We start from the raw sequence: 23447 nt of genomic DNA, 5'->3' as shown, positions 1-23447 counted from the left end.
ATTTAGCTCCCAGCGCTTGTTTAGGAGGACTGCTGCTTTTTGCGTTTGTCTAGCCCTTGTACTTTAGAAGATAAGAAATACATGAAATATTGCTACTATCCACCTTTCTTCTGAAATATGTGACATTTCCTGCATCACGTAATCACCAGCTCCCACCCACTCGCCCATGCACCCTTCTGCGTTGCCTTCTTCAAGTCAATCTTTAAGAGCTGTGCAGTTTTATCAAACGCCCAGCTTGACGAACTCATGGCATTACCGTTAAAGCTCACGCTGGTCACCTCACTAATGCCCATGACTGTGATGCAGGCTAGCGGATTAGTATCGACATAAGTTCCCTGGACCTTAGCAGTGATGGTCCCGTTGGCCACGGCGATCTGCACCACTTTCTGTGTAGCCGGCGTAATGCTTTCACCGTCGTCTAGGTATAGCTCACCAGCTGCACAGGCATCACTATTTAGGGCTATGATAAGCTCCCATGGGCTCATCCGTGCCGCAGCCGTAGTGTTTGCCGGCTGTTGTAGCGGAATCACGCTCCCTCCTCGCACAAACAGCGGGGTATGGCCAACCGGGGCGGCGAAAACGGAACTAGCGCCACGTGTGCTAGTTACCCGTGTCTGGTTCCACCAGTCGTACCACACGGCATCAGGCAGCACAGCCTGCACACTAGACACTCCGGATTCCAAGACCGGCACGACTAGTAGGTGGGAACCGAGCAGGAACTGGCGGTCGGCCGATGCAAACCACGGCTCGCCAGGGAACTCCCACGCGAGCGCTCGCAGAACTGTCTCTCCACGTGTGTGTGCGGCCCAGAATAGCGTGTACATATATGGCAGCAGAGCGTAACGCACTTGCATAGCAGTACGTGTAGCTGCTGCTACACCAGGCCACAGATAGGGCTCCTGGGCCACAGCATCATGAGTATTGTGGTTGCGGAAAAAGGGCAAAAAGGCATTGAGCTGCATCCAGCGGGCACATAGTTCCTCGTTAGTGTCAGACAGGAAGCCACATGCATCGGTACCAAACATCGGAATACCAAAGATGCTAAAGCTTAGCCCTTGTGCAATGCTTAAATGCAAGTACTTCCATAGGGAAAAGTTGTCACCACCCCAGTGACCCGAGATAGCCCCGCTTCCGGCAAATGTCGACCTGCCGATGATGAACGGTCGTTTTTTCGAGTCGATATCTATCATGGCACTCCATGTGGCGTTAAGAATCTGATGGCCAAAGAGATTGTGAAAGTCGTATTGCACAGCGTCTGTTGACACGTGATGCCGGGCACTGGGAGCCACGCTCTTCTTGGCCAGGTGGCCGTATATGTGATTGATGGCGTACGGCGGATTATCGAGATTACGCCTGCCAGGAATTGGCACCGAGTGTCGCCAATCAGGGTCAATATCAGCTGATAGAAACGCAGCAGCATCCTGATGGGTCGGGAGGTGTTGAGACCTTAAGATCCCCGAGGGATCTCCTTTTTTGGCGTTGCTGGCAGCCTCGGTAGACTCAACGCCATTCAGCTTACCGGTGCCACAGCTACCTTCACAAAACGAAGAGACCTCATTCATGTCGACCCATAATCCGTCAAACTTAATTGTATCATAGAAACGCCGAATCTCGTCCGTCCACCACTCGGTAGTCTGAGAATCACCGCCCAGACTCGACCCGACAAAGTCTGGGAACACGGTATATCCTGGCCACACACGGCCAACATACTCAGAGCCATTGTTAGTCATTAGAAAGGCATTCTTGGCAGCCCCGCGCTCGTATGGTGGGTAGGTAGTCTCGGCACTAAGATTTGGACGGAAAATTGCAGCATCAATTATTGGCACGTAATGTTGATTTCGTGCATGCAGTCGGTCTAGAAAGTCGGCGAACTTATCGGCTGGGAAATTCCCCGCTGATACAGTGAAGTCCCGATACTGTTCCATGTAGTCAATGTCCGACCATATAGTCTCTAGTGGAATGCTAGCTGCTTGCATTCGCTGCACTACGTCTTCCAAGTCCTGTAATTTAGTATAGCCCCAGCGGCACTGGTGGTAGCCAAAGGTCCAGTACTGTTGCTGTGCTGGTAGTCCGACAGTGGTCTTTTGGTAGGTGGCTATAACATCAGTGGCCGTTGGCCCCGCGTAAAAATATAGGTCAATTGAGCCTCCAAGAGACCGCCACGTTAGCTGGGAGTCGCGTAGCAACACGTCCATGCCATGAACATTACGGAGAAACACTCCATGTGTGTATGACGTGTACTCGATGCTAGTATCAAGATTTCTAGTTTCCGTGTCAACTAGTACATCGGAGCCCAACGCATAATACCGCGTGTCCAAGTACACTGGATGCGAGCCGTACAGGTTTTGGTCGACCTGGTCCGCAACGTCAGCAGCCCATAAAGTGCGAGTCAGGTTATTTCCGAGTCGGAAGTCACGAATAGTCTCGCCCAGCCCATAAAGGTTATATTCAGGCGGTAGCTCGGTAACAAACTCGAAGAACTGATCGGTAAAAACAAGCCGGCTTCCAGACGTAGAAAATAATGTAGTATTAGTGGCCTTGCGTACTATACGGTAGCCAAAGGTTGGGGCCGTTTCGTAGATAAACTCAAGTTCGCTTGACGCTTTTGAGCCGCCGCCTTGTGCTGGCTTGGAGATGAGTTGCTCCGGGATGATGAACCACGTAGAGTTCTCCGCTCCAAGGTACCGCGGGACAATCTCGACGTGAAGCCGGTCAGGGTCTTGGTACTCGACAGTTAAGGTTAGGTTGGGAATATCGGTGCCGTAAATATTGCAAGGATCGCTAGCTAGATCGAGGTCGGCAGTCAGACTAGACGAAGACTCGACGATGTTTGAGATCTCATAACCAGGACATTCTTTCTGGCAGTCTTCAGCATTGGCATCAAGCACATTTGGCACAGCGTACCATATAGACTCAGTACTAACCGGGGCAGAGTCAACCCTAGGCCCGGAAGTGGAAGAGGAAGAAGAGAAATTTGTGGTGCTACTCTGTTGTGAGTGTAATAAAGACGCCCATAGCGATGTCGCACCCAAGAAATACGGCACAGAGAGCATCGAAACCCTGTACAGCATTCCAAGAGTGTATTGGATCATGGCCTGAACATAGAAAAGGCTAGCTATGACTATTATACCTATAGCCAGTGCTAGACCCAGCAATCCATGCTTGATAAGTAGCCGAAACTTTGGCTTTATATTTTCGGCGTTCGCTAGTGTTGCCATCCCTTCTAGACTAGATGCAACAGTTGGCAAATGGTATGGAGAGATGGTAGCCGTAGGGCAAACAAGAGTCGAGAGGGGTAGAAGAGAACAGACAGGGGAGCTATATATCAATCAATAGCTCACAGCGTAGCCTGAAACGTAATGGCCTCGGTATTAAATTCGCTAGCACGGCAAACAAGTGCATCAGTAACATGATAGGCCAGAAATAAGGGAGACTGAGTGAAAAGTGAAGACCTAAGGTCCATGAGAGGGGAGGCAAGCTTATAGACAGGAACTCGCAGTTTTAGATACTATAAGTCATAGCTTAGAGCTTACAATTTAGAATTGACAACCTCTAGACTCAAGCTTAAAGCCTAAGAGCCCAAAAAGCCTCGAACCAATGCTTAGGCAAACCCGAGACCAACCCTCTCACAGCTCACTCAGCAACGACCCCACAAAGATTCAACAAGACTTTGGAGGCTCTTCTTCTTCGTGCTTTGTGTCCTGACTTCTGTTTGTTTTTCGATGTTACCACCCGTAATTGTTGTGCTTCCTGCCGTATTGATGTATAGATTGTAGCGAGAAGGCTGTTGATAGCAGCACTAACGAACGGTATGTTGCCCAAGGATCGGCGGCTACGGTATGTGATAAGACGGTGTCTTTTTAACACCCTTAGTTGTCTCCTCAGTTATAGTGATAGAAGGGCGAGTATAAACACCGCGACTTGGCGCGCGCTATCGTCTTTTCGTTAGTCGATGATCTATCTGGCAATTAGCCAGAGTATAGAACTGATATCAAGCCTTGAAACAAAGGGAAGAGCCTCCCTATGAGAGAGACCCTGGCTACTTAACCCAAAGAACTTAAACTTCAACATGGTGCCACATTGCAGCGCCACAGCAAACCTTCTTTTTGCCTAACCTTATATTCTTGCCTAACTCCATCGTTTCGGCGTCATCAGATGCTCCTCTCTGCCTGAAGATTTCCAAGTCCTTCACTTGCAACTCACCATATGAAGTGATTATCAAAACACTGAAAATTTCATAGCTCGAATGTCTAAATAGAAAAGAACGGAGAATGGACAAACAAGGGAGGGTTAAAGATAAAAAAGGTCACTTGCCACCTCTTTTCCTGTCTTTTCCTCCTGTCTTACCTAATTCTGTATAGCAGTCTAAACCCGAATTGAACCCTAGCTAGCATTCCGGGCTTTGCTTGCAGCCGACTGCACATTACTTGCATGTGCCAAGAGAAACTTACAGCATGTTAGTGTATATCTACATGCATTTGTCCATGTATCGTCATGTGCAATACCGAGCTTGATGCTAATGTTGCCAATGTGGTCGCCTTCAATCTTGTACGGCAGCTCAAGGGGCCGGCCGAGTTGTGTGCTCTCCCGTCTGACAAAGTCACCAAGCTGGCGCACAAGCTCAAGAAAGGCTACCATGGCGGTATCAAACCGGCGGTGCATAAAGGTTAGACCAAGTGGCATATCGCCCGACGAAAATAGGTCCAGTGTTGTACGTTTGACCGGGGCTGCATGATCGTGTGGGGACCCTAGGCTGCTACTTCCAGCAAGGTTATCGGGCTCCGTTGTACTCCCAGCCCCAGCGTACCCTGATGGTATGCTAGAGCCTGCGGCCCTTCGACTCCCACTCCGGCTTAAAGAGCTTGCTGCCTGACGAGAGCTTGAGGGTGCAGAGATGTCCAGCTTGATGATACGCGACGTATTGCCCATGGGTTGCAGCTCGTACCCAACAAAGCGATACTGCAGCTGCCGTGCTACAGTATCCAAGAGTAGTAGCGCATGGCCCCAGGCGGCATTAATTTCAGACCAGTCAACCGGCTTATTAGATAACCGACCCAGCCGCAGGCCGTTGATAGTCGCAAATGTTCCATCGTGGCTGATGCAGAAAGTGTCATTATACACATTGCTGCGCTGCAACTTTTCCAAAAGCCGTGAGTCGTGGTCGAACATTGAATTGACACTGTCGCGCTCATTTTGGAAGCCTGCCAATTTGTCGGCAAACTCGTTGCGGTCCATCCAAAAGGCTTCTTCCTGTGCATCCATTTCCTGTGATTCCTTTTCTAAATCAAGCAGCTCGGCATCCAGCTGAGCCTTTTCTTTTTCTAGCTCGAGTAGCTCAGCCGTGATGGCGGCCTCTGCCGCTTTTTGTGATTCCAGCTCCTCGATCTGGGCTTTGAGTTCAGCTTCAGTGGGCTCCTCGTCCTGCACTTGCTTAATAAAGGCAATATATGTATCTCTTTCTTTGGTGGCTGTTTCCAACTTCTTCTGGAGCTCCTCAACCAAAAGGTCTGTACACTCAACACAGATTGGATGGTCGATATCTGAGCGTGCCGAAAGAATCTCAAACAGCTTGTTCACACGCTCCATGTCGTGCACTTTGGAGGCTTCGGTGTACTCGTTGCTTATAGCCTGGTTCTGTTGTGCCGAACTAGGCCGTGAAGATGTTGTGCGCGAGTTAGATCGTCTCCGAGTTGTTGAGGGCGATTTGGGGATGGGCAATGCGTAGTGGTGGTCGGCAAGCTGGATAAAGGACATGGCAGCATCTCGGCTGTGGTCGTGACGATCGGGCCCACCCTGTCGCCGGAAAATAGGCCCAGGGGCATTTTCGGCCACTGACTGTAGAAGGTTTCGGCGCTGTTCATCCTGTGGATACGACGGCTGTGATGGCAAGGTGCTATTAGATGAGGCTTCTTGTGATGATGTTGCTGTAGATAATCTTCTAGTTAGTGCTTGGACGTCTTGGACTGGAAAATTGGGGCACGCGCTGTTCTTACCAACAAGTAGATCGTATGCTGCAGACTTGAGATCGCCAATTGACGGGTCGAGTGCAAGAGGCGTGCGACACTTCTGACAGAACATCTGAGCGATAGAGGCTTTGTAAATATATAAAAGAGATCAGGGTTGAAGCATAGATAGAGCTGTGATGCTGAAGGTTAGGTTTGGCGAATTGGTAGGAGGTTGATGATGACGTCTTAGATACAATAAGATGAGGGGCTTTACAATGAGCTAGTAGTTGCTAGGCTTGTCGTTTAGGGCCTCTATATAGTATATGAAAGCCTAAGGATAGCAAGCCCTACACTAGAACTATGCACTATGTAAAGATAAGGCTGATGACGTCTTAACTATGCACAGTGTTAAAATACTTACCAATCAGATTTGGATGGCGTCGTCAAGCATCTCCCTGGTAAAATCTCGTTGACAGTGCCAACTAACTGTTAAACACACTGTAACAACCACTTGGCAACGATTTCTCATGGAGGGGTCCTAGGCCTAGGCCGCCCTAACGCGTCCCTATGGTAGAGCGTGTAAAGCTGAAAAGTTAAATTTTTAATAGTTACAGGGGGCTTCTACGGCTAGTGAAGCCCACAAACTAAGGCTGACCTAAGTAAAATAATACGGGAATGTGCTGCAAGGAGCCTAAGAGCACCTCGCTTACTTTTGCATATCCCATCCGTCCTTTGCGATGCGACTTGTCCACCGGCATTAATCGCATCATAGCTTGTTCTTCTGGCGTTGTTGCTTCCCCTTTCTGGCATGTCGCTTTGTGGACCACTATGCATTTATGATTGCACATATACTACCTGGTGTTTCCCTATCTTGTTCTTTACAGAGAAAGCCATCCCGCATATCTATGCGCTGGTGGTGCTGTTATAACCCATCTCCTACGATAACCTGTGTCTACTCGACGATAAAGACTACCATCTCTGTCGCATACCATGGAACACCTCCTATCGATAAATCCGGCCTCCTTGCATAGCTCTAGTAGGACTGACTCATCCTTTGAAAATGAAGAAGGTGAGCTAATGTACGAACCTGAGAGCGCCTCTAAGCACCGCGATCCCGGAACTAAGCTGGCCAAGGCCCGAGACCATGCGGCAATGCGACTCAAGTCTACCTTTGAGCACATATTTGAAAAGTATGAGCGCGACTTCACGGGAATTGGCGACGAGATTGATTTGCGCACTGGCGAGATTGTTGTCGATAACGGTCATTTGACATCCATGCGCCATGAGCGAGATACTGGTGATGGGCTTGTCAATGACCTGTCCAGCGACAAGCTCATAATGCCAAGTAATGTCAGCGATGAGAAAGACATTTGCCTTGAGGACTTGGATGCACTCGATGCGGTCTTGGAAGATGGAAATAAGAAGTACAATGCCACCCAACAAGACCCCAATGACAATGACAACGACAATGATGATATGGATAACGAAGCTGATGAACAGCGCATTCTCAACAGCGCACAAAATCCGCGCCATGAAACAACTACTACCACTACACCCCAGTCAACAACCATGATACTACGGTCACGGAACCGGGCCATAGTTCCGGCGTACTCTCAAACTCGCAAACTTTCGACCCTCGCTTTGCGCCAAACCCCACGTCTGAGTGCCTCGCCACTCACTTTTGGGTCTGCTCATGGAATCTGGGGACCTGACACTCCACGAGATCCCCTCTGGAAGGTTCCTGAAATCAACATCTCGGGGTTCAAGAGCTCATTTGCTGCAAATCTCTTCCAGGCCGAGAGCCAGCGACGCTATATTCTTCCTGTACATACCGGCCAAGAGTCTATCTGGGCTCCGGCACCGCGGGAAAAGCTTGAATGGGCGACAACCCCACGTAAGCTAATTGGCGCTGGCAAAGTCCCACGGGAAACTGATGCGTACAAGCTTACGGGAACACCAAACTCACAGGACGAAACGATAGACGATTGCAATGATGATGATCTGCCTCTAAGCATCACCCGCGGGCGGCGGAGCTTTAAACCCTCTGTCGCCATAGCGACTCTGCCAGTTCGGGCCCGGCCCCAAACCATTACACCTAACCTCGACTTCGAGTCCTCAGCATCAACTAAGCGAGCCTCATCTAGAGTTACAAGAAGTCAGCGTCCTGCGTCTTCTCCATGCCGCCAAGCGGAAACCCCCACCTGTCGGAAACGGAAGACACGCCAGAATTGCACAACTCCTGGCTCACATGTGGAAGGCGCGCGTGAAAAGTCTTCACCATTGCACCTTCCCAATTCATCACTACCAGATACTACTATTGTCACAGTCCCCACAAGCAAGCCTCCAAAATTTTCTTCTTTCCCAACCACCAAAAAACTAGAGGCCACTACCCCATCGCGTCGAAGAGGGCAAAAAGTCGTCATCGAACTGCCAAAAACACCTTCTGCTGCCAAGTCTCTATACGTTGAAATCCCCGACGACCATTGCACCTCACATCAGGACCAGCCTAAATCCAGTCCTCTCTCACTCCAAGGCGCTTCTTCATCCGTTTGTAGACGGATATTACGTCGAAACAGACCGCCTACTTTGGCAATAAAATATTCAGATCGGGAGTCGAGCGTGCCAACGCCCCCTGAACGTATTATTCCAGACTCAGAAGAGCCATCTTCTAGCATACCAAAATCCACCATTGCTGATTCAACAGCACCCTCTTCTCTAGATGCCGAGTTGATATCTCCCACAGAGTACGACACTAATCCTGAAGCTGACTTTGAAGTTGCTGAGAACGGCGGCTGCATCGACAAGGATTACGAGACCTTGAGCGAAGAAGACAGTGACAAACCAACCCAGCAAGAAGAGGGGTTGGCGGTAGAGACCTCAGAAGACTCTACTAAGTATTCTTCTGATGAAGAATTAATGTCGAACAAATCTCTACTAGAAGACGAAAATGACGAAACAGTCATTATTCATCCTATTAGCTCTCATGATTCTGATTTAGAAGACGGAGCTCTTGACACTAATTCCAAAGACGAAAATAGTACATTAACCCACGGCCATTGCAGCTTAGTCAGAGGCAACATTTTGGAAGATAAAAACGGCATTGCAGGAAAGACCAATAGTTACGATTCTGAGAACGACAGTGAGGACACCGTTATCATTCACAGGCAATCGCCTTGTACTACAGACTCACCTGCAAATAACCCCAATCCTGATTGCAACCATCATTCCTTGTTTATTAACAAAGACGGAAATCCCGCCCTTATTGACGACATGCCGACTGCAAGTTTCTCCCAAAAGCCTACCCTGCAAGGCACTAGATTGTTTTTACGGCCCTCTATTAGCCCTAACTACAACTTTTCTGACGATGAAGATGGCTTTGTAATTCCTGCAAAACCTTCCATCGCCAAGTCACCTTCACCTACAAAAAAGCCAAAGAATGTACCCCGGCGACGAGCTAGTGCCCTTGGAAAATCTAGCCCGATAGCCCGGCCTTCAGCGTCATATGGAAAATCAGTCCTGTCCAAGAATCATATTGCTTCTGGCGATTCGGTGCTGGCAAATTCTCTTGAACCAGCCTCCACAATTGGAACGCAAAGTGGCATCATCGATGTCCATCCCAAGACAAATGAGACTGAGCCTAATTCAAGACTGTCCCACAAAAAACGCAAAAGAACCGTTATTGACGAGGACTCAAATGAAGAGCCAGAACCTCCTAAAATAGACGTTGAAGAGTGGTTTAAACCACAGCCTACTACCCCCAGTGATAAGGTCCCTTGGAAGCGAGTTAGGCCATCTCCTCGAACTTACACCCGAAAAGGCCAGCGGTCTCGTTTTGGCTTGAAGGTGACTTCTTTCTCATCGCCAGTTAATAAGGCTAGTGTGCGTTCCACAGAGCAGACATCTATTTCTAGAATGTCTTCCAAATCCGCCGTCCCTACCCCTGTTATGGAGGAAACCGAAGAGAGCGAGCTATATATGCCGGACATTGCCAAAAGCCCTTCCATAGAAGAAGTTGCAAAAGACAATGATTTGCCTGATGAATCATACAATCACTTGATATCTATATCTGATGTACCAGAAATCCCATCCTCACCATCTCGCCTCCCCCACATACGGCGCCCTTACGAGCCTATTACAATCCAGCCTCATAATAACCCCCACGACGGCGACACTCTTGAGCCTCTCCCCCCCACTACACCTCGTCGTGCCGAACATGCACCTCTCACTCCATCTGCATCTAAACGCTCGTTTGCCCATCGCGCCGCTGCCTCTATGGCCCTTGACCCTGACGAGGACGAGCTATCTGTCAACTTGCGGGCCCTCATGTACCCTAATCCACATCTCTATGCATCAGGCTCTCGTAAGCGTAAATCCACAGTCACTATGCCTGAAACACCTAGTTCCAAGCGCCGCCGACCCCCAACTAGCAGTCGTTCTGGTTTCACGGGCCATGGCACGGGATCGGCCACAGTTAAAAAACGCGTGAGTGCCGCTAGTCTGGCACGGTTGGCGCCACCGAGTCCGACGCCGGTCGTGGCACGCACGCCAGGCGGAACTTTGAGAAGATGTGGAGAGGATGGGTTCCGCTGTCATCGCGAGTTTTGTTTTAGTTGTGTTTCGATTTAGCTCTAGCAAGATGTGAAGAGGGGGGGCTTTGGCGGCTTCTGATGCTATGTTTCTTTGTTATATTTTTTCCTTTTAGCGCTCATTTTGCTCTTTTGTACTCCGGGTGTACTTTTTTTGTCCACTCTTTTTATTCTTGGCGTTTGGGGGTCTAGCTTTTGGGACTCATAATCTCAAGAGGTCACTTCCACGAATCTGCCCTATTAGATTACACTTCCCCATAACTCGTCATCAGGGCTTGCTTTCCTGGTCTTTGGATGAGCCGCTCTATTTAACCTGTGGTTACATATGTGTTATGTATCTATGGCGAGAAGGGATAGAGGATGTGCGGATTTTAGTGTAAACAGCCATATCATAGTAGTTTTTTCTGACTGTTTTTGTACAGTATTGGAAGGTATAATCGTTGACGTTAAATAGGAAAAAAGACATTGCCATCCCTAAATATCTATCTGTATGTGTTATGATAGGTATACTAGCTATCTTGAAGAATGGGCACTACGTTCACATGTACGACTCAACGTAAACATCAAAATCGAATAGTGAAATTGAATCTTTGGCCTCCGGCTTCTATTCATTCCCACTACATAACATGGAATAGTATAGTATTGGTATTACTGCTTGGTGCGTATCTGATCTGACCTTAAAGCTAACTGCCGCCCGTCGCTGCTACTGTTTTACGGTTGCGCCGTGGGCGCATTTTCCGGCATACCGCTGCGGATGGGATCGAAGTAAACATGAGCCTGTGCCTCCTTGGCCGTTAGACGTTCCTGTAGCACACGAAGGTTATGGGTGTTAGCTAAAAGTGTCTCTGGTTGTGCTGACTGTGGCTCTATGAAATCCATGTAGAGGAAGGAATTAAGAACGGAGAAAAAAGAAAAGAACGAAAAAGAACCCACCTGATGGTCGTAGCGCAGCAGCTTGTCAAGGAAATCAATAGCTTCATTGCTCACATAGCGCTGGTTGTCAGCAGTGACGAAGCTGTGCCAGGGCTTCTTAGGAAAACGGCCGAGCACATCATCATACTGCGGGTCCAACTCAATTTCGTACTTGTCGAGGTAGTCAAACAAGGCGTCGGTGCCAAGGACCTTGGCAATCTTGACGAGCTGGTCGCTGTTGCTGTTCCCGTGGAAGAAGGGCTCCTTGCGGAAGATCATAGACGCGTACATGGCACCCAAACTCCACATGTCTAGGCTGTAGTCATACTCTTGGAAGTCAACCAACAACTCAGGGCCCTTGAAATACCGCGACGCAACACGCACGTTGTATTCGGTGCCGGGGTGGTAGAATTCAGCCAGGCCCCAGTCGATGAGACGTAGCTGTAGGCAGATCGTTAGTATGAAGGGAAGAGGGGATGGGAAGAAAGAAAGAGAAGTAGAATAAACAAGGGGGAAAAAGAGAATAGAAAAGAGAAGGACCAACGACATTCTCATGTGCTGAACTTACCTTTCTATTTTCATGATCAATCATGATATTGTGCGGCTTGACGTCGCGGTGCATGATGCCTTTGCTATGGCAGAAGTCCAGAGCCTTAAGCAGCTCGAAGATATAAAAGCGCACGTCTAGGTCCGTGAACCGAGGGTAGAGCGTGCGGAAGTCAGTATTGTTGACACACTCGAAGACCAGCGATGGCGTCTTGCTCTGCGGATCGCGCACCACGTCTAGCAGTGCCACAATGTTAGGGCCTCCCGAAAGGTTCTGCAGAATCTTGATCTCGCGCTTAATCTTCTTCTTCTTGACCGGCTTCAGCACCTTGATAACACACTTCTGGTAGTTGGCCACGTTGATGCCCTCAAACACCTCTGAGTACTTGCCGCGGCCGATTTTGCGGACCACTTCGTAGTTTTCCAGGATTCCCCAGCCTACAAAACCGAAGGAGAAAGAGGAGCGAATGGTTAGCGACCACTGAATGGTCATGGAGAAAAAGGTTTAGGTAGAAATAGGGACAACTAGGCTCACTAATGTTGACAGCATCGTAGTCCCAGTATGCGCGAGGCATATTCTGGTTGACGTCGGGGTAAACCCGAGCAAGACTAGGCATGGCGGCGGGCGTATATGTACAAATAAGGCGGGGGTGGACCAAGGCTCAGGGCTCAGCACTGGGAGGTATCTTCTCGGAGGGAAAGAGGGGCCGTTCTTGGATAGTTTGGATCGTTGGTTATATCGAGAGGGTGGCAGATGCAAAGCTTTAGAGAGGTCGCAACAGTTCAAGGTTAGTTGAAGCTAATTCCAAGGCCAACGTCTTTTTTAGTTCAAGGCCGAGGCAAGGTAGGGGAGAGTATCACGGAAGGGAGGGGGAGAGTGTATACAAGAACAAATTTGTGCTGGTCAGAGACTTCAGGCTTCAGAGCCGTTTTCTTCTTTTTTTCCTTGTTCAGTCTCAGTCTCTAAGGCTTCAAGAAAAGAAAAAAATACTAGCAGAAAAGAAATAAAAAGTCCAATTCGATTTTCGCTGGTCCAGTCTGTTTTACCTCGCCTTCTTCGTCCTTTCTACGAGGGGTCTTCTTCACTCCCTTTTGCCTCTTTCTTGGCTTCGAGATAGCCCACAAGGCCAGCAAATCCGACAAGGCTGCCAACTCTCGTGATTGGACACTGACAGGGAGGCTGATAAACGCGCTAAGCGCCGTCAGATAGACTAGGACAGTTTTGACAGCCGGTGACAGCTGGTGGGTATGGTTCACGACATCGCCCAGCACATGCAGCCAACTCCCAAGTTCATATATCGCGCGTTCATAGATAAATTATATTCACTTAGAATCCCCCGAAAACGCCTTGCTACGTATGCACCAAATGAAATGAAACAAAAAGCTAGAACCTAATCCATCCATAGTACATCTACCACAAATGTTAGCCAACTCTCTCCAAGATGTTCACTGTGCCATCTAGATAGAGACTAATAAAGCCAAACGTATCAGAGAGAAGATTATTTGTTTCGTCATGCCGGCACTGCCTAGAGCCTCCAGACACTGAAGTCCTCCCTGTGTTCGTAAAGGAACCCGAGCACCGGTCATTCGTGTCCGAAGAGCCCCACGTAACCGGTCAGGCTAAGGATGACGATACATAGTGTTCTCATCATTTTGGGCTGTCATAAGTGAAGTAGGTGTGATGAAAAAGCACTTAGAAGGAAACATACCTGTTAGAAGATCGCTCCTCAGTCATATTCCAGACTGTCCAAGCCTGTGTCAACTACATCCCATGTACGCTTGCGTAGATCAGGCTTTGGCTCCTTGCGCAGCCCTAAGGCGCTGTTCTTTGTCTTTTTGCGCTTTTTCCCCCAAGAGGGAGTCGATGCATCACTAATATCTTCATCAGCGTCGGGTAGATCGCTTGTCTTTATAGACGCTTTAGACTCTTGCTTGTCCTGCCTAGGATCAGATACAGAAAACACGACTTCAACACTATTCTTCTCAGCAATAGCCTTTCGCTTCTGCCAGTTTTTAAGCATCTCTTTCAGCTCTGATTGGCGGAACATGTACACCTGTTCGTCGGTCAATGTACGCTGGTTGCCATCAGGGTAGCATCCAAGATCTTCATAGTCATCGCCGGGATTGGTACATTCGTCTTCGTTCTGGGTATTCGTATTTGACGTCCGCGCAGAAATATCTCCTGTTTGCAGCTTGGCTGGGAAGAAGTTTGCTCCAAAGGCTGCGAGGCTGGCGGGAGAAAAGAAATCGTCGTGGAACCGCTTCAAATCTGCCTTTTACCTTGCATTAGAAATGATGCTCCAACAGGAAATTAAGTCAAAACTGTAGAGGTGATGCTTACCAAGGAAATTTCCGGAGTGGGAAACGCGCTGGGAATAGATGATGGCTCCATTCTTCACGTCTGGAATATGAGATATAATATTATATTTCTAATCTCCATCATTACCCGCTGAATTCTGAGCCGGTGTAAAAGGATGAAAATAATAGAGCCGGAATGTGTAATAATGAAGGCTGGGAAGAAAAGGAGACCGCAGTGCTTACTGAACATAATCGTCGCGGTCACGTGACACTGTTCTTCCACATGGGGGTCAACGCGAAATTTGGTGAAGCAGGCCATACTTGACTGCGCATTGACGTCATGTTCATCACCAGAAGTTTATTGCATCTTCAGTAACTCTAACGCGCTTTGGAATGCCCGGAGTACACGGTCGTCTATGGTAATTGTTAGTACACTCTAGCGTAATACACATATCTTGATCCAAATGTCTCACGATGGTCCTGCTTTTCGGCTGTCCGTTTCTCGGAAAGAGAAACGAACCGCTCGCGAGTTTGTAAGCGCTTTGTAGCCCTGTCGTTGTCAACAGATGATGAAGTCGAGGCCCATACTCCGAAATACTAGAAGTAGACACACATGTATTAGTAGCTACAACACAGCTGGGCTTCGTAGGCTTATTCCTTCCTGTCCGTACCTTGGCCACCCGGTCGAATTCCTCAAGGATCTCGCGCTCCTTTGCATCAGCGTCAGCCAAGGCCCTCTCATAACGGGCCCCAAACTCCTCCCAATCAAAGGCTGGCAGGTTTCCAGGTGTGTTGGGCGAGCTTGGAATGGTGGCACCGTAATCACCACTACCAGCGCCGTTGACGGTCTGATCAAGACGAGGCTCTGGCGTGCGTGTAGTCAACTTGGGAAGGTCAGAAAACATGTCTTGTTTCTCGCGGGGTGTGTCTCTCGGTGCGTTGTCCGTGGTGTTGGCAATCGGAGGAGATGTGCGGCTAGCCATAGCGACAAGTTAGGATTGTATGAGGCTGTCGTGTGGTAGTATCTGGTGCGGAATCGGTTTTGCAAGCTAAATTGATAATGGAGGGCTTAGTCTAGCAAAAATACAGCTACTAAGCTCAATCAGCACATGAACTTAACGCAGGAAGTTGGCGAACTTTACAGTTGCAGGCCAATTCGGTAATGCTAGTATGGCTTAGGAGATGAAAGCATGATACAGTGCGGACTCAAATGTAGCCCTGTGCGAGCTTGGGTTGGTGCCCTTGATATCCTAAACAGTACCCACACTGTCTTGCGTCACCCCTGTCACCCCCTTCTTCAGCCTAGAACCCATCACATTCGATAATGTCACAAGTGTTGCTAAACTCTTGGACTGTGTTGGCAACCATCAGAACTTATAGTACCCCATCCCCAGCCTCAAAACTTTTCCCTCCATCTCAGCCGAATGGTCATTGGGTAGCAAACCGCCTCACTTACCTCTTCCTACTGTGTCCCTCTTCACGCCAACTTAGCCGTAGCTAACTGATTGCTACCAGTCATATCATGTGAAGCGAATCTCTGGCCTAGTTGCGTCACATCGAATTCTCATCTAGACTTCTTTGTCGTGCGAAACCAGCGATCCAAGTCTTATTTCCTACCATCTATAAGCATATCTGCTTCATTGTCTTGTCTGTTCTGCTATGGAAGACCAAAATCATAGCCTTTCCTGTGCCATCTGCAGCCGTCACCATGACGCTGCCAGGCTTCCCTTTCTATGTGCAGTAGACGCCCAAAACACCTGCTATATAAGCCGACTACAGTTGCTTGAGGTCATCATGGCGAGAGACACATTCGCCTCTCGTATAGATGGTGCTAGCTTGAAGCAGGATAAATTCATGTCCTACGACAAGCTGCGCTCTGAGACAGAGATTGCCTGTGCTCGTACCAAGTCTGCCAAGGCCGCCGCCGCTGCTCTCCGCAGCCAGATTTCTATCCAGCGCGAGCACATGGCCGCTAAGAAAGCCTTTCTAGAACATCGCCGGGACGATTTAACGGCAGCCGGTCTAGGCCTGGAAGCCCGCCGCGCCCATCAGATGGATGAAACCCGCCGCGTGATTGGAGATGTCAGGGCGGCGTGGGCAAACACAGCTGATGACTTAGTTCGCACAAGGGCATTTCTATGTCGCGAGGCTGCAAAGTTGTTTGGGCCTATCCGTTTGTGCAAACCGGAGACCCCCGGTAAGTGGGCATTTGAAATCGGACACCTAGAAGTGGTCGATATCACAAACATGAACAGTAAGAAAGCAGCAGAACAATTACATCAAACCCTCTTTACTCACCAAATTATAGATTATACGCCAGAATACATCTCTACCTCTTTGGCCAACGTCGCCCACTTGCTAGTACTTATTGCTCACTATCTCAGCGTCCGCTTGCCAGCCGAGATTACCCTTCCACATAAGGACTATCCCCGGCCCACCATTTTTCCCATAGAGTCTTCATATGCCAGTCCACTCCCCGGCTCTTCTATTCCTAGTGAAAAATCCCCCTCAGCCTGTACCTCTCGGGAGCCTCCACCTAGCCCCTCTGAGTCTTCGGTCCGTGTACAGCCACGACCTCTCTTCATCACCAAGCCTCTTGCCATGCTATACAAAGATGATCCAGAGAGCCACAGTGCCTTTATCGAAGCCTGCGCACTCCTTGCTTACAACGTTGCCTGGCTCTGCATCAGCCAAGGCATGGTTTTCTCTGACCGCGTCACCCTCGACGAAGCGACCAACATGGGACTCAATCTTTACACCTTGCTCTTCAGCGAGCGCCCGCCCATACTATCAGGGACAGCCTCCGCAACTTTCAAGACCCCAACGCTCTTGCAGCCTACAGACACACAGCCATCTAGAACCTCCAAGCCTGAACCAAATCTAGACCCCGTGCATGGCCGCTTTTCACACGGCACTGCATGCAACTTCCTACATGCAGTCAGTGGTTTCAATATTAGCCGCATGTCCAAGTTTCCCATGGCACGCGTCATCCATGATCGCTTGCTAACCAAGCTTGTAACCGATTTAGCCCTGCCCGAGTGGGAGCTGCTAGACACACATGAGTGGCAAGTAGAGGATGCGCCTGAAGAAGCCGACGCGGTGCTGGTGTCCGCCACAATGATTCCAGAGGCTCGTGAGAGCAATAGCAAAGCGGTGGACGGAAACATAAATGCCTCACCGTGGACCAAAGTGCGGGGCTATGGGAGTCGTAAGTAAAGAATGACAAGAGACAATAGAATGATGGTAGAACAGCAGGGCTTAGACATAATCTTCAAGACATCGCGGCTAGTGAACACACGCCGCACGCCACTTTCCTACGTTAATAATAACATTCATACAAGCTTTCGGATATCAATCAACAAGTTGTATTAATAGTTCGCTAGAGAAAAACAAAGGCGCCAACCCAAATCAATCATAAGACACACAAAGCTCCACGCCAAAACGAACCGAAATAGCACAACCATTTATACAAACCCAGGGCTAACCCACAAGCCCTTGGGTGTTAGCCCTTCGCACAACGTGAATTCCATGAAATTCAGGCCCGGAAATTACCTCACGCACTCCGCGCTTTCCTCCCGCGTGCAAGCAGCCTTGCTTGTAAATCCACAAGAACATCGCACCAGCCAGTCTTGTCAGTTTTGTCACGTTCAGCTCGGACGCAAACCTTGTCACCAGCCTTAGCGCGCCAAAACTCCAACATCTTAGCTGTGTTGAAAGCCTCACCATATATGATGTGTGCATCAGGTACAACAGCCACGTCAACGCCGTCAGGTGACAAGCGCGCCTCTAGCCGTATAGCAATCTCGACGCGCGTGTCCAACTGTGAGATAAGAAGCGACCAGTGTACGGAAATGCTAGGGGCCGGATCGGCCGGACCAATACCAGTAGTACCAGAGGCAGGCGCAACAACGCGTGTTGGGAACATGGTGTTAGCGATACGCAGATCATCGCAGACAGCACGGCACTTATCCCATGCGGCTGCAGCACGACAAAGCATATCGCCTATCGATGTGCGACTTTGAGGGATGCACCGCAAGTGATCACGGATGCAGCTTACAAAGAATGAGCGTTCGGGTGTACTAGGCTGTGGGGAAGAGGCATGTGTAGAACCAATATAAGACACATCGATAGGACGGTTACGCTGGCCTCGTTGGAAAGCAGCTGCATCGAAGACGAGCTCAATATCACCAAGATACGTCATTGTAATCTGGGTACCAGTAATGGCAGAGACAGCCCAGCCGTGCTTCTTCTCAAGGCGCTCCACACGTGCCTTGAGTGCGTTGATCTCAACGGTTGACCAACCGCGGCATTCCTCCCGTATCCTCTCGGCCTCAACAATGGCTTCCTGACACTCTTTCTTGTACTCAATGCTTGATGCAATGTCGGCCTCGGTCTCTTCCAACTCGCGCTTCAAATTTTCAATCTCCTTGCGCTTTGCCGCAATCCTGTCAGTCGTGTTGGCAAGATCATCACGTGCGCTTTGAAGCTCCTGCGGGTCGCATGCTGAAATCTCCTTAACAAAGGCTTCAATATTGTCCTTTTCTTTGGTTAGCGTCTCCTGTTTCTCAACCGCAGCTGGAAGAACAGACGCTACAAGGCCCTCTTGCTTCTCCACTAAGGCCTGGTCATCATCCATGCCCTCGCGAATACGCAAAAGTCCCTCTTTAATTCCATATTGTAACTTCATACGCCACTCATACCACATTGCCTTGCTAAGTAGACGTGCGTGTGTCTTGACATTCTTAAACTGGTTATCCATGAGCGCTTTGAACTCAGGTGTTGCAGACATGTATTCGCGGAACAGTGGCGGATTTTCTTCAAAAGTCTCTGTTTCGATCTCACGCACGATGCGGCGGCCCTCAGAAATGTACTTTTTGAGTTCCCGACAAGACTACCCCATCTGTTAGTTTTTCTTTTCTCCTTAGGCACATACTTAAGACGTTCAAACTCACATGTTGATACAATTCCAGCATTGGCACTGTGCAGGCGCCCGCAACCACACACCGCTCCAGACTCATATCCGCCTTGAAATCCATCACTGACCCATCCATTTTAGTCGGGGCAATCGTGTGGCGTCTCTTGGTAGTGTTGAGTTCCATAAAACGAATAGACGTCATATTAAGGAAGTCGTGCAAGTGTATGCGGTCGCCACCCTCATCCTTAGGAGGAAGCTGTGGAAGCTCTTCAAAGTCGAACTGCCCAGTGCGTGTTACATCGCTAGTAGAGAGGAAATTGGAGAACTTGGCTATATCTCGTTTAGGTGTTGTCGCGGTTGTTGCAGTAGATTGCTTATCAGGAGACTCGAGGCCAGAAGTTGCTGTAGTCTTGGACACTCGACCAGCTGCTGTCTCTTGCTTGGAAGGGGGCTGTTGCAAACGGACATTCTTCACAGGACTAGCCGGGAGCCCACGGAGCCGCTTAACACCATCGCGGGCCTCATTATCCTCTTCTTCGCTATCCAACTCAGCTGGTCGCTTTCCCAAAAGTCCACGTGCACTCCCAACATGGAGACTCTTGCGATTTGAAAAGGGGCGCTTCTTGGGCGAAAGACTCTGTATCATTTCACGGAGGTTAAGCGTAGCTTCGCCACCCTCAGCCTCCTTCTGTGCCATACGCCACGCGTTCTCGCGCACTTCCTCCTCGATGACTTCCCGTTCTATAGCTTTAGGGCTTTCAAAAGCAACACTGCATGCGCCACGGCCTACGGCTGGCACAAAGCCACCAGACTCACCAAGAGACGCCCGCATATCAAGAATGGCAGTAACTCGGGGAGACCCCAGGCCACTTTTATCTGCGCCGATACCAGATAGTCTGCGAGTCTGCGGGGTGAGGACTACAGAGGGCCCCATATTTCCAGTTTCAGGGTCCCTTTGAAAAAGCGATGTCACCGGTCTATTAGTCAACTTGTCCTGGTGGTTTTGAGAAACGCGGGGTGCAGCCTGTCGATTAGCACGGGCCAAAGATGGCGACCCAGATGGACTGCTCAGTGCATTGCTGTTAAATGGTTTGAGTGGCGTTTCAATGTCCATTGGAGTAGCGGGCATTTCCGGTGCGGCGGCAACCACTGCACTTTGTCCAAGATCTACTAACCTCGGACTAGGATCTAATACGTTAAGAATGGGTGGCGGTGGTGCGGTCGGGGTTGTTGAAGGGAGAATAGACTGTTGCATTGGTTTACTCGGTGACTGTGATCTCGAACGTGATCGAGTGCTTCGCCGAAGAGAAACCGGCTTTGGTGGTGACTTTTCTGGGGATTTGGAACGGGATCTAGACCGAGTTACTCGAACATCGGGAGCAGATAATTCAGGGGCTGTAGCTGGTGCAAGCTTTGAGGGAGGCATGGCTACTGTGTTAGACAGCAGACTAGGCGGTGATCGCTCAGGCGACTTGAAGGGTGAACTAGAGTAGCTTCTTGCCGGCGACTGTGGATCCCTGAACGGGCTGCTAATTTCTGGTAATTCAGACGGGGCCTCTGCCGCAATGGAAAGATCGATGAGTGGCTGGTCGGTGACATCTTGCACGGGTGCAACAGCTGGCTGGCTCTTGGCGAGGATTCCACCTAAAACAGTTGTCATCTCCATGCCAAAAGTTTCGTCTTCCTCAGGCTCTAGGCTAGTGCTAACGCCAGTGCCCAAAATGCGCCCAACGGCAGCCGTGATGTCCATTCCCATTGTCATTGTCTGCCCATCATTTTGGGCATCCTCGTCATCATCAGGCAGTGAAATTCGCCGGTTCAAAATGCCCCCCATGGCGGTCGTCATTTCCATGTCCATATCCAAATCCATGCTCATAGCCGACGTCGTGTTATCTTCATTCTGTACTCTTGCCAACGTCTGTTGCCGCTGACTAGCTGCAGCTGAGAGTGCAGATGGTAACACACTTCCCATGACCGTCGTGAGTTCCATGGACATATCCTCGTTTTCATCCACCTCGCCTGGGGCACTCGATGCCCGGCTTTGAATAGCGCCAAGCGCAGTTGTGAACTCCATTGTTGCTTCATCCTGCGAGTAGTCATGGGTAATAGCTACAAGTGGCTCGTTCATTTGCCGTGACAGAATTCCGCCAACAGCTTTTGTGACATCCATTGTCATGTCCATCATTTCTGTTGGCTGAGGGTTATTCTGTCTAGCTGCAGCGCTCTGACCAGGCCGTAAGATTCCACCCATGGCAGTCGTCATATCCATGTCCATATCTACATCCATCGTTTGTGTCCCATCGCCAGGCGTTGGTGTATCCAACGCAGGCGTCGATGTCGATACTGCAGGTTTCGCCTTTGGAGCCGGCTTCTTAGCCCAACCGAAAGATGGTATAATCTCCTCTTCTTCCTCTTCATCGTCACCCAATCTCTGGGTTCCAGCCTGCCGAGCTGCAAGACGCAATACTTTCTCCAGCGTGTCTGACTCATCCTGCTGGTCCGGGTCTAGGCCTGGTGATTCCATGATCGAGCCCACCGAGGCTGATGTCATTTCTTCAACCTCGACACTCATCATTGTGCCATCATCTGCATCTGAATCACTATTGCTTGACTCTTCTTCAACATCCTCAACAAGCTCGGAATCAGAGCTGCCGTAGACCGTTGAAGCCATTGTGTCGTCATCATTGTTATTTCGTGAGCTCATAGGCTGTAATCCAGTGCTGCTTCTTCGAGTTCGCGACTGCGCTTTATCCGTAGCTTCCTCGGCTAAACGCCCTGTGTTCTTAGAAGAGGCCGCGGCCGATGATTTCTGGTGTGTGTGATCAGTAGATGCTGTAGAGTCTTGCATATACTCGATTTCATGGAAAGTGTGCAGCGTTGCTTCGGCGGCAAAGGATACTCGGCGATTGGCCAATGACTTTCGACGTGCGGCTCGGCGCTCTCGTTCTTCTCGGTCGCGAGCGGCTTTTTGCTGTTGTTCTTCGGTGCGCAGGGCAACCTTGGAGCCTTGAGGCACCTCGGGAACATTTGATAATGGATCAGCGCCGATACTGAAGACATTGTTGCTGCTACTGATACTCCCACTGCTAGTGATTGCAGTGTTCTTTTTGTTCTGCTTTATAGATGGGGGTATCTCAGGGATCAATGAAGAAGCCGGCTTAAGTATAGATCGTGGTGGGAGTCGCGCGGGGACGGCGAGAGACTAATGAGAGCATACATCATATGTTAGTCACCTAGATCTACGTAATCATGTAGTATTTGACAATGTAATACGCACAGCACGACGCTTGCTAGTGCCCTGCTTAAGAGCATCCAAGCCTCCTGGCCCTATGCTCTTACTCCGCGACTTTTTGCGGTTCACGCCCAGATTTTCGACGATATCGATGGTCGCATTTTCTTTCTCGTCGCTTCTCCGGACCAGCGATCCGATTGACTTGCGAATCCGGCGAGCGGCCGGTAAGGTTTGGTCTCCAGCTGGTAACATTGATTATTGAGGGGAGATAATGTGTATTGAAAGTATGAAAGAAACAAGAATCACTCCCATCGACCCTAACTATCATGCAGTCTGCAGTCAAGCTGGATTAGGCTATATGGGGAAACAAAGTCAATACTAAACAAGGCGGGGAGAGATGTATTGCTACTTCCACTAACTTTGTTTCTTTCACCTCTTTCAAGCCTGGTCGCGATTTAAGACGCGCAATTGTTTACTTTATTGTTTATTAGGAAGCTCCAGACCCTTGTCGCTAGGGTCCATATTTGGGTTGAGAGTTTTATAGGCCCTGTCACATCGGTTTATTGTAGATCCACAGCAAGCTTAAGCTCTACCAGTAAACGGGAAACAGCGCAAAAATGTATACGAGTGCAGTTACAGCATTTTACTGAAAATATGATTCCGATAAAAGAATTCTATACAATGACAACTGTATCACCGAGCCTTGGTTCCTAATAAACTCTTTATTTTTCCGCCTGTTGCGGTTAGCTCGTAAGTAACTCTAGACAAATGACCCAGCATTCAAGCGATACTTGTGGCGCTTCTAAGTGGCGTTTAGGCTTCAGTTATCAGACCCACCAGCCCGTTGTACTTTAGTCAAAATGAGACGTGCATTCAGATGTTTTAGGTAGAGTGCCACACATATTTTTGATTCGCGTAGGTTTTCTGGCCCTAATCATTTTTTGGTGGGAAATTGTGGGCTCCATCCGCCAGACTTTTGCACTCGCCTACGTTGGTTTGTATACTGCTCAATA

The 23447-nt window shown here is 49.4% G+C and overlaps 7 protein-coding genes across 7 annotated transcripts; 2 read left to right on the top strand and 5 right to left on the bottom strand.

Annotated features, from left to right (window-relative positions):
• Positions 1-134: 134 nt before the first annotated feature.
• Positions 135-3092, bottom strand: HOO65_030495 (glycosyl hydrolase family 31; the record flags this gene model as incomplete). Its single annotated transcript, XM_071000432.1, has 1 exon — positions 135-3092. The coding sequence occupies one exon, from the start codon at positions 3090-3092 to the stop codon at positions 135-137; it is 2958 nt and encodes a 985-aa protein (XP_070860174.1).
• A 1331-nt stretch (positions 3093-4423) lies between these two features.
• On the bottom strand, positions 4424-6078 carry HOO65_030494 (autophagy protein Apg6; the record flags this gene model as incomplete). Its single annotated transcript, XM_071002109.1, has 3 exons — positions 4424-4446; positions 4506-5924; positions 5994-6078. 3 exons carry the CDS (start codon positions 6076-6078, stop codon positions 4424-4426), a joined length of 1527 nt encoding a protein of 508 aa, XP_070860173.1.
• An 857-nt stretch (positions 6079-6935) lies between these two features.
• On the top strand, positions 6936-10571 carry HOO65_030493 (centromere protein Scm3; the record flags this gene model as incomplete). The annotated part of the gene is made up of 1 exon (XM_071000431.1): positions 6936-10571. The coding sequence occupies one exon, from the start codon at positions 6936-6938 to the stop codon at positions 10569-10571; it is 3636 nt and encodes a 1211-aa protein (XP_070860172.1).
• Positions 10572-11242: 671 nt separating this feature from the next.
• On the bottom strand, positions 11243-12606 carry HOO65_030492 (Casein kinase II subunit alpha; the record flags this gene model as incomplete). Its single annotated transcript, XM_071002206.1, has 4 exons — positions 11243-11335; positions 11465-11884; positions 12012-12427; positions 12525-12606. 4 exons carry the CDS (start codon positions 12604-12606, stop codon positions 11243-11245), a joined length of 1011 nt encoding a protein of 336 aa, XP_070860171.1.
• A 1110-nt stretch (positions 12607-13716) lies between these two features.
• Positions 13717-15270, bottom strand: HOO65_030491 (uncharacterized protein; the record flags this gene model as incomplete). Its single annotated transcript, XM_071002143.1, has 4 exons — positions 13717-14258; positions 14331-14390; positions 14761-14884; positions 14959-15270. The coding sequence occupies 4 exons, from the start codon at positions 15268-15270 to the stop codon at positions 13717-13719; spliced, it is 1038 nt and encodes a 345-aa protein (XP_070860170.1).
• An 811-nt stretch (positions 15271-16081) lies between these two features.
• Positions 16082-17503, top strand: HOO65_030490 (UV radiation resistance protein autophagy-related protein 14; the record flags this gene model as incomplete). Its single annotated transcript, XM_071002188.1, has 2 exons — positions 16082-16541; positions 16596-17503. The coding sequence occupies 2 exons, from the start codon at positions 16082-16084 to the stop codon at positions 17501-17503; spliced, it is 1368 nt and encodes a 455-aa protein (XP_070860169.1).
• Positions 17504-17840: 337 nt separating this feature from the next.
• HOO65_030489 (Spc7 kinetochore protein) lies at positions 17841-22686 on the bottom strand (the record flags this gene model as incomplete). Its single annotated transcript, XM_071001767.1, has 3 exons — positions 17841-19178; positions 19240-22404; positions 22480-22686. 3 exons carry the CDS (start codon positions 22684-22686, stop codon positions 17841-17843), a joined length of 4710 nt encoding a protein of 1569 aa, XP_070860168.1.
• Between the last annotated feature and the right edge of the window lie 761 nt (positions 22687-23447).

Source organism: Ceratocystis lukuohia (assembly GCF_044167205.1).
Source record: "Ceratocystis lukuohia strain C4212 chromosome Unknown Supercontig3_pilon, whole genome shotgun sequence".
Lineage (NCBI taxonomy): Eukaryota > Fungi > Ascomycota > Sordariomycetes > Microascales > Ceratocystidaceae > Ceratocystis > Ceratocystis lukuohia.
Note: the sequence above shows the minus strand (reverse complement) of the source record. Positions and strands in the feature narration are given on the sequence as shown.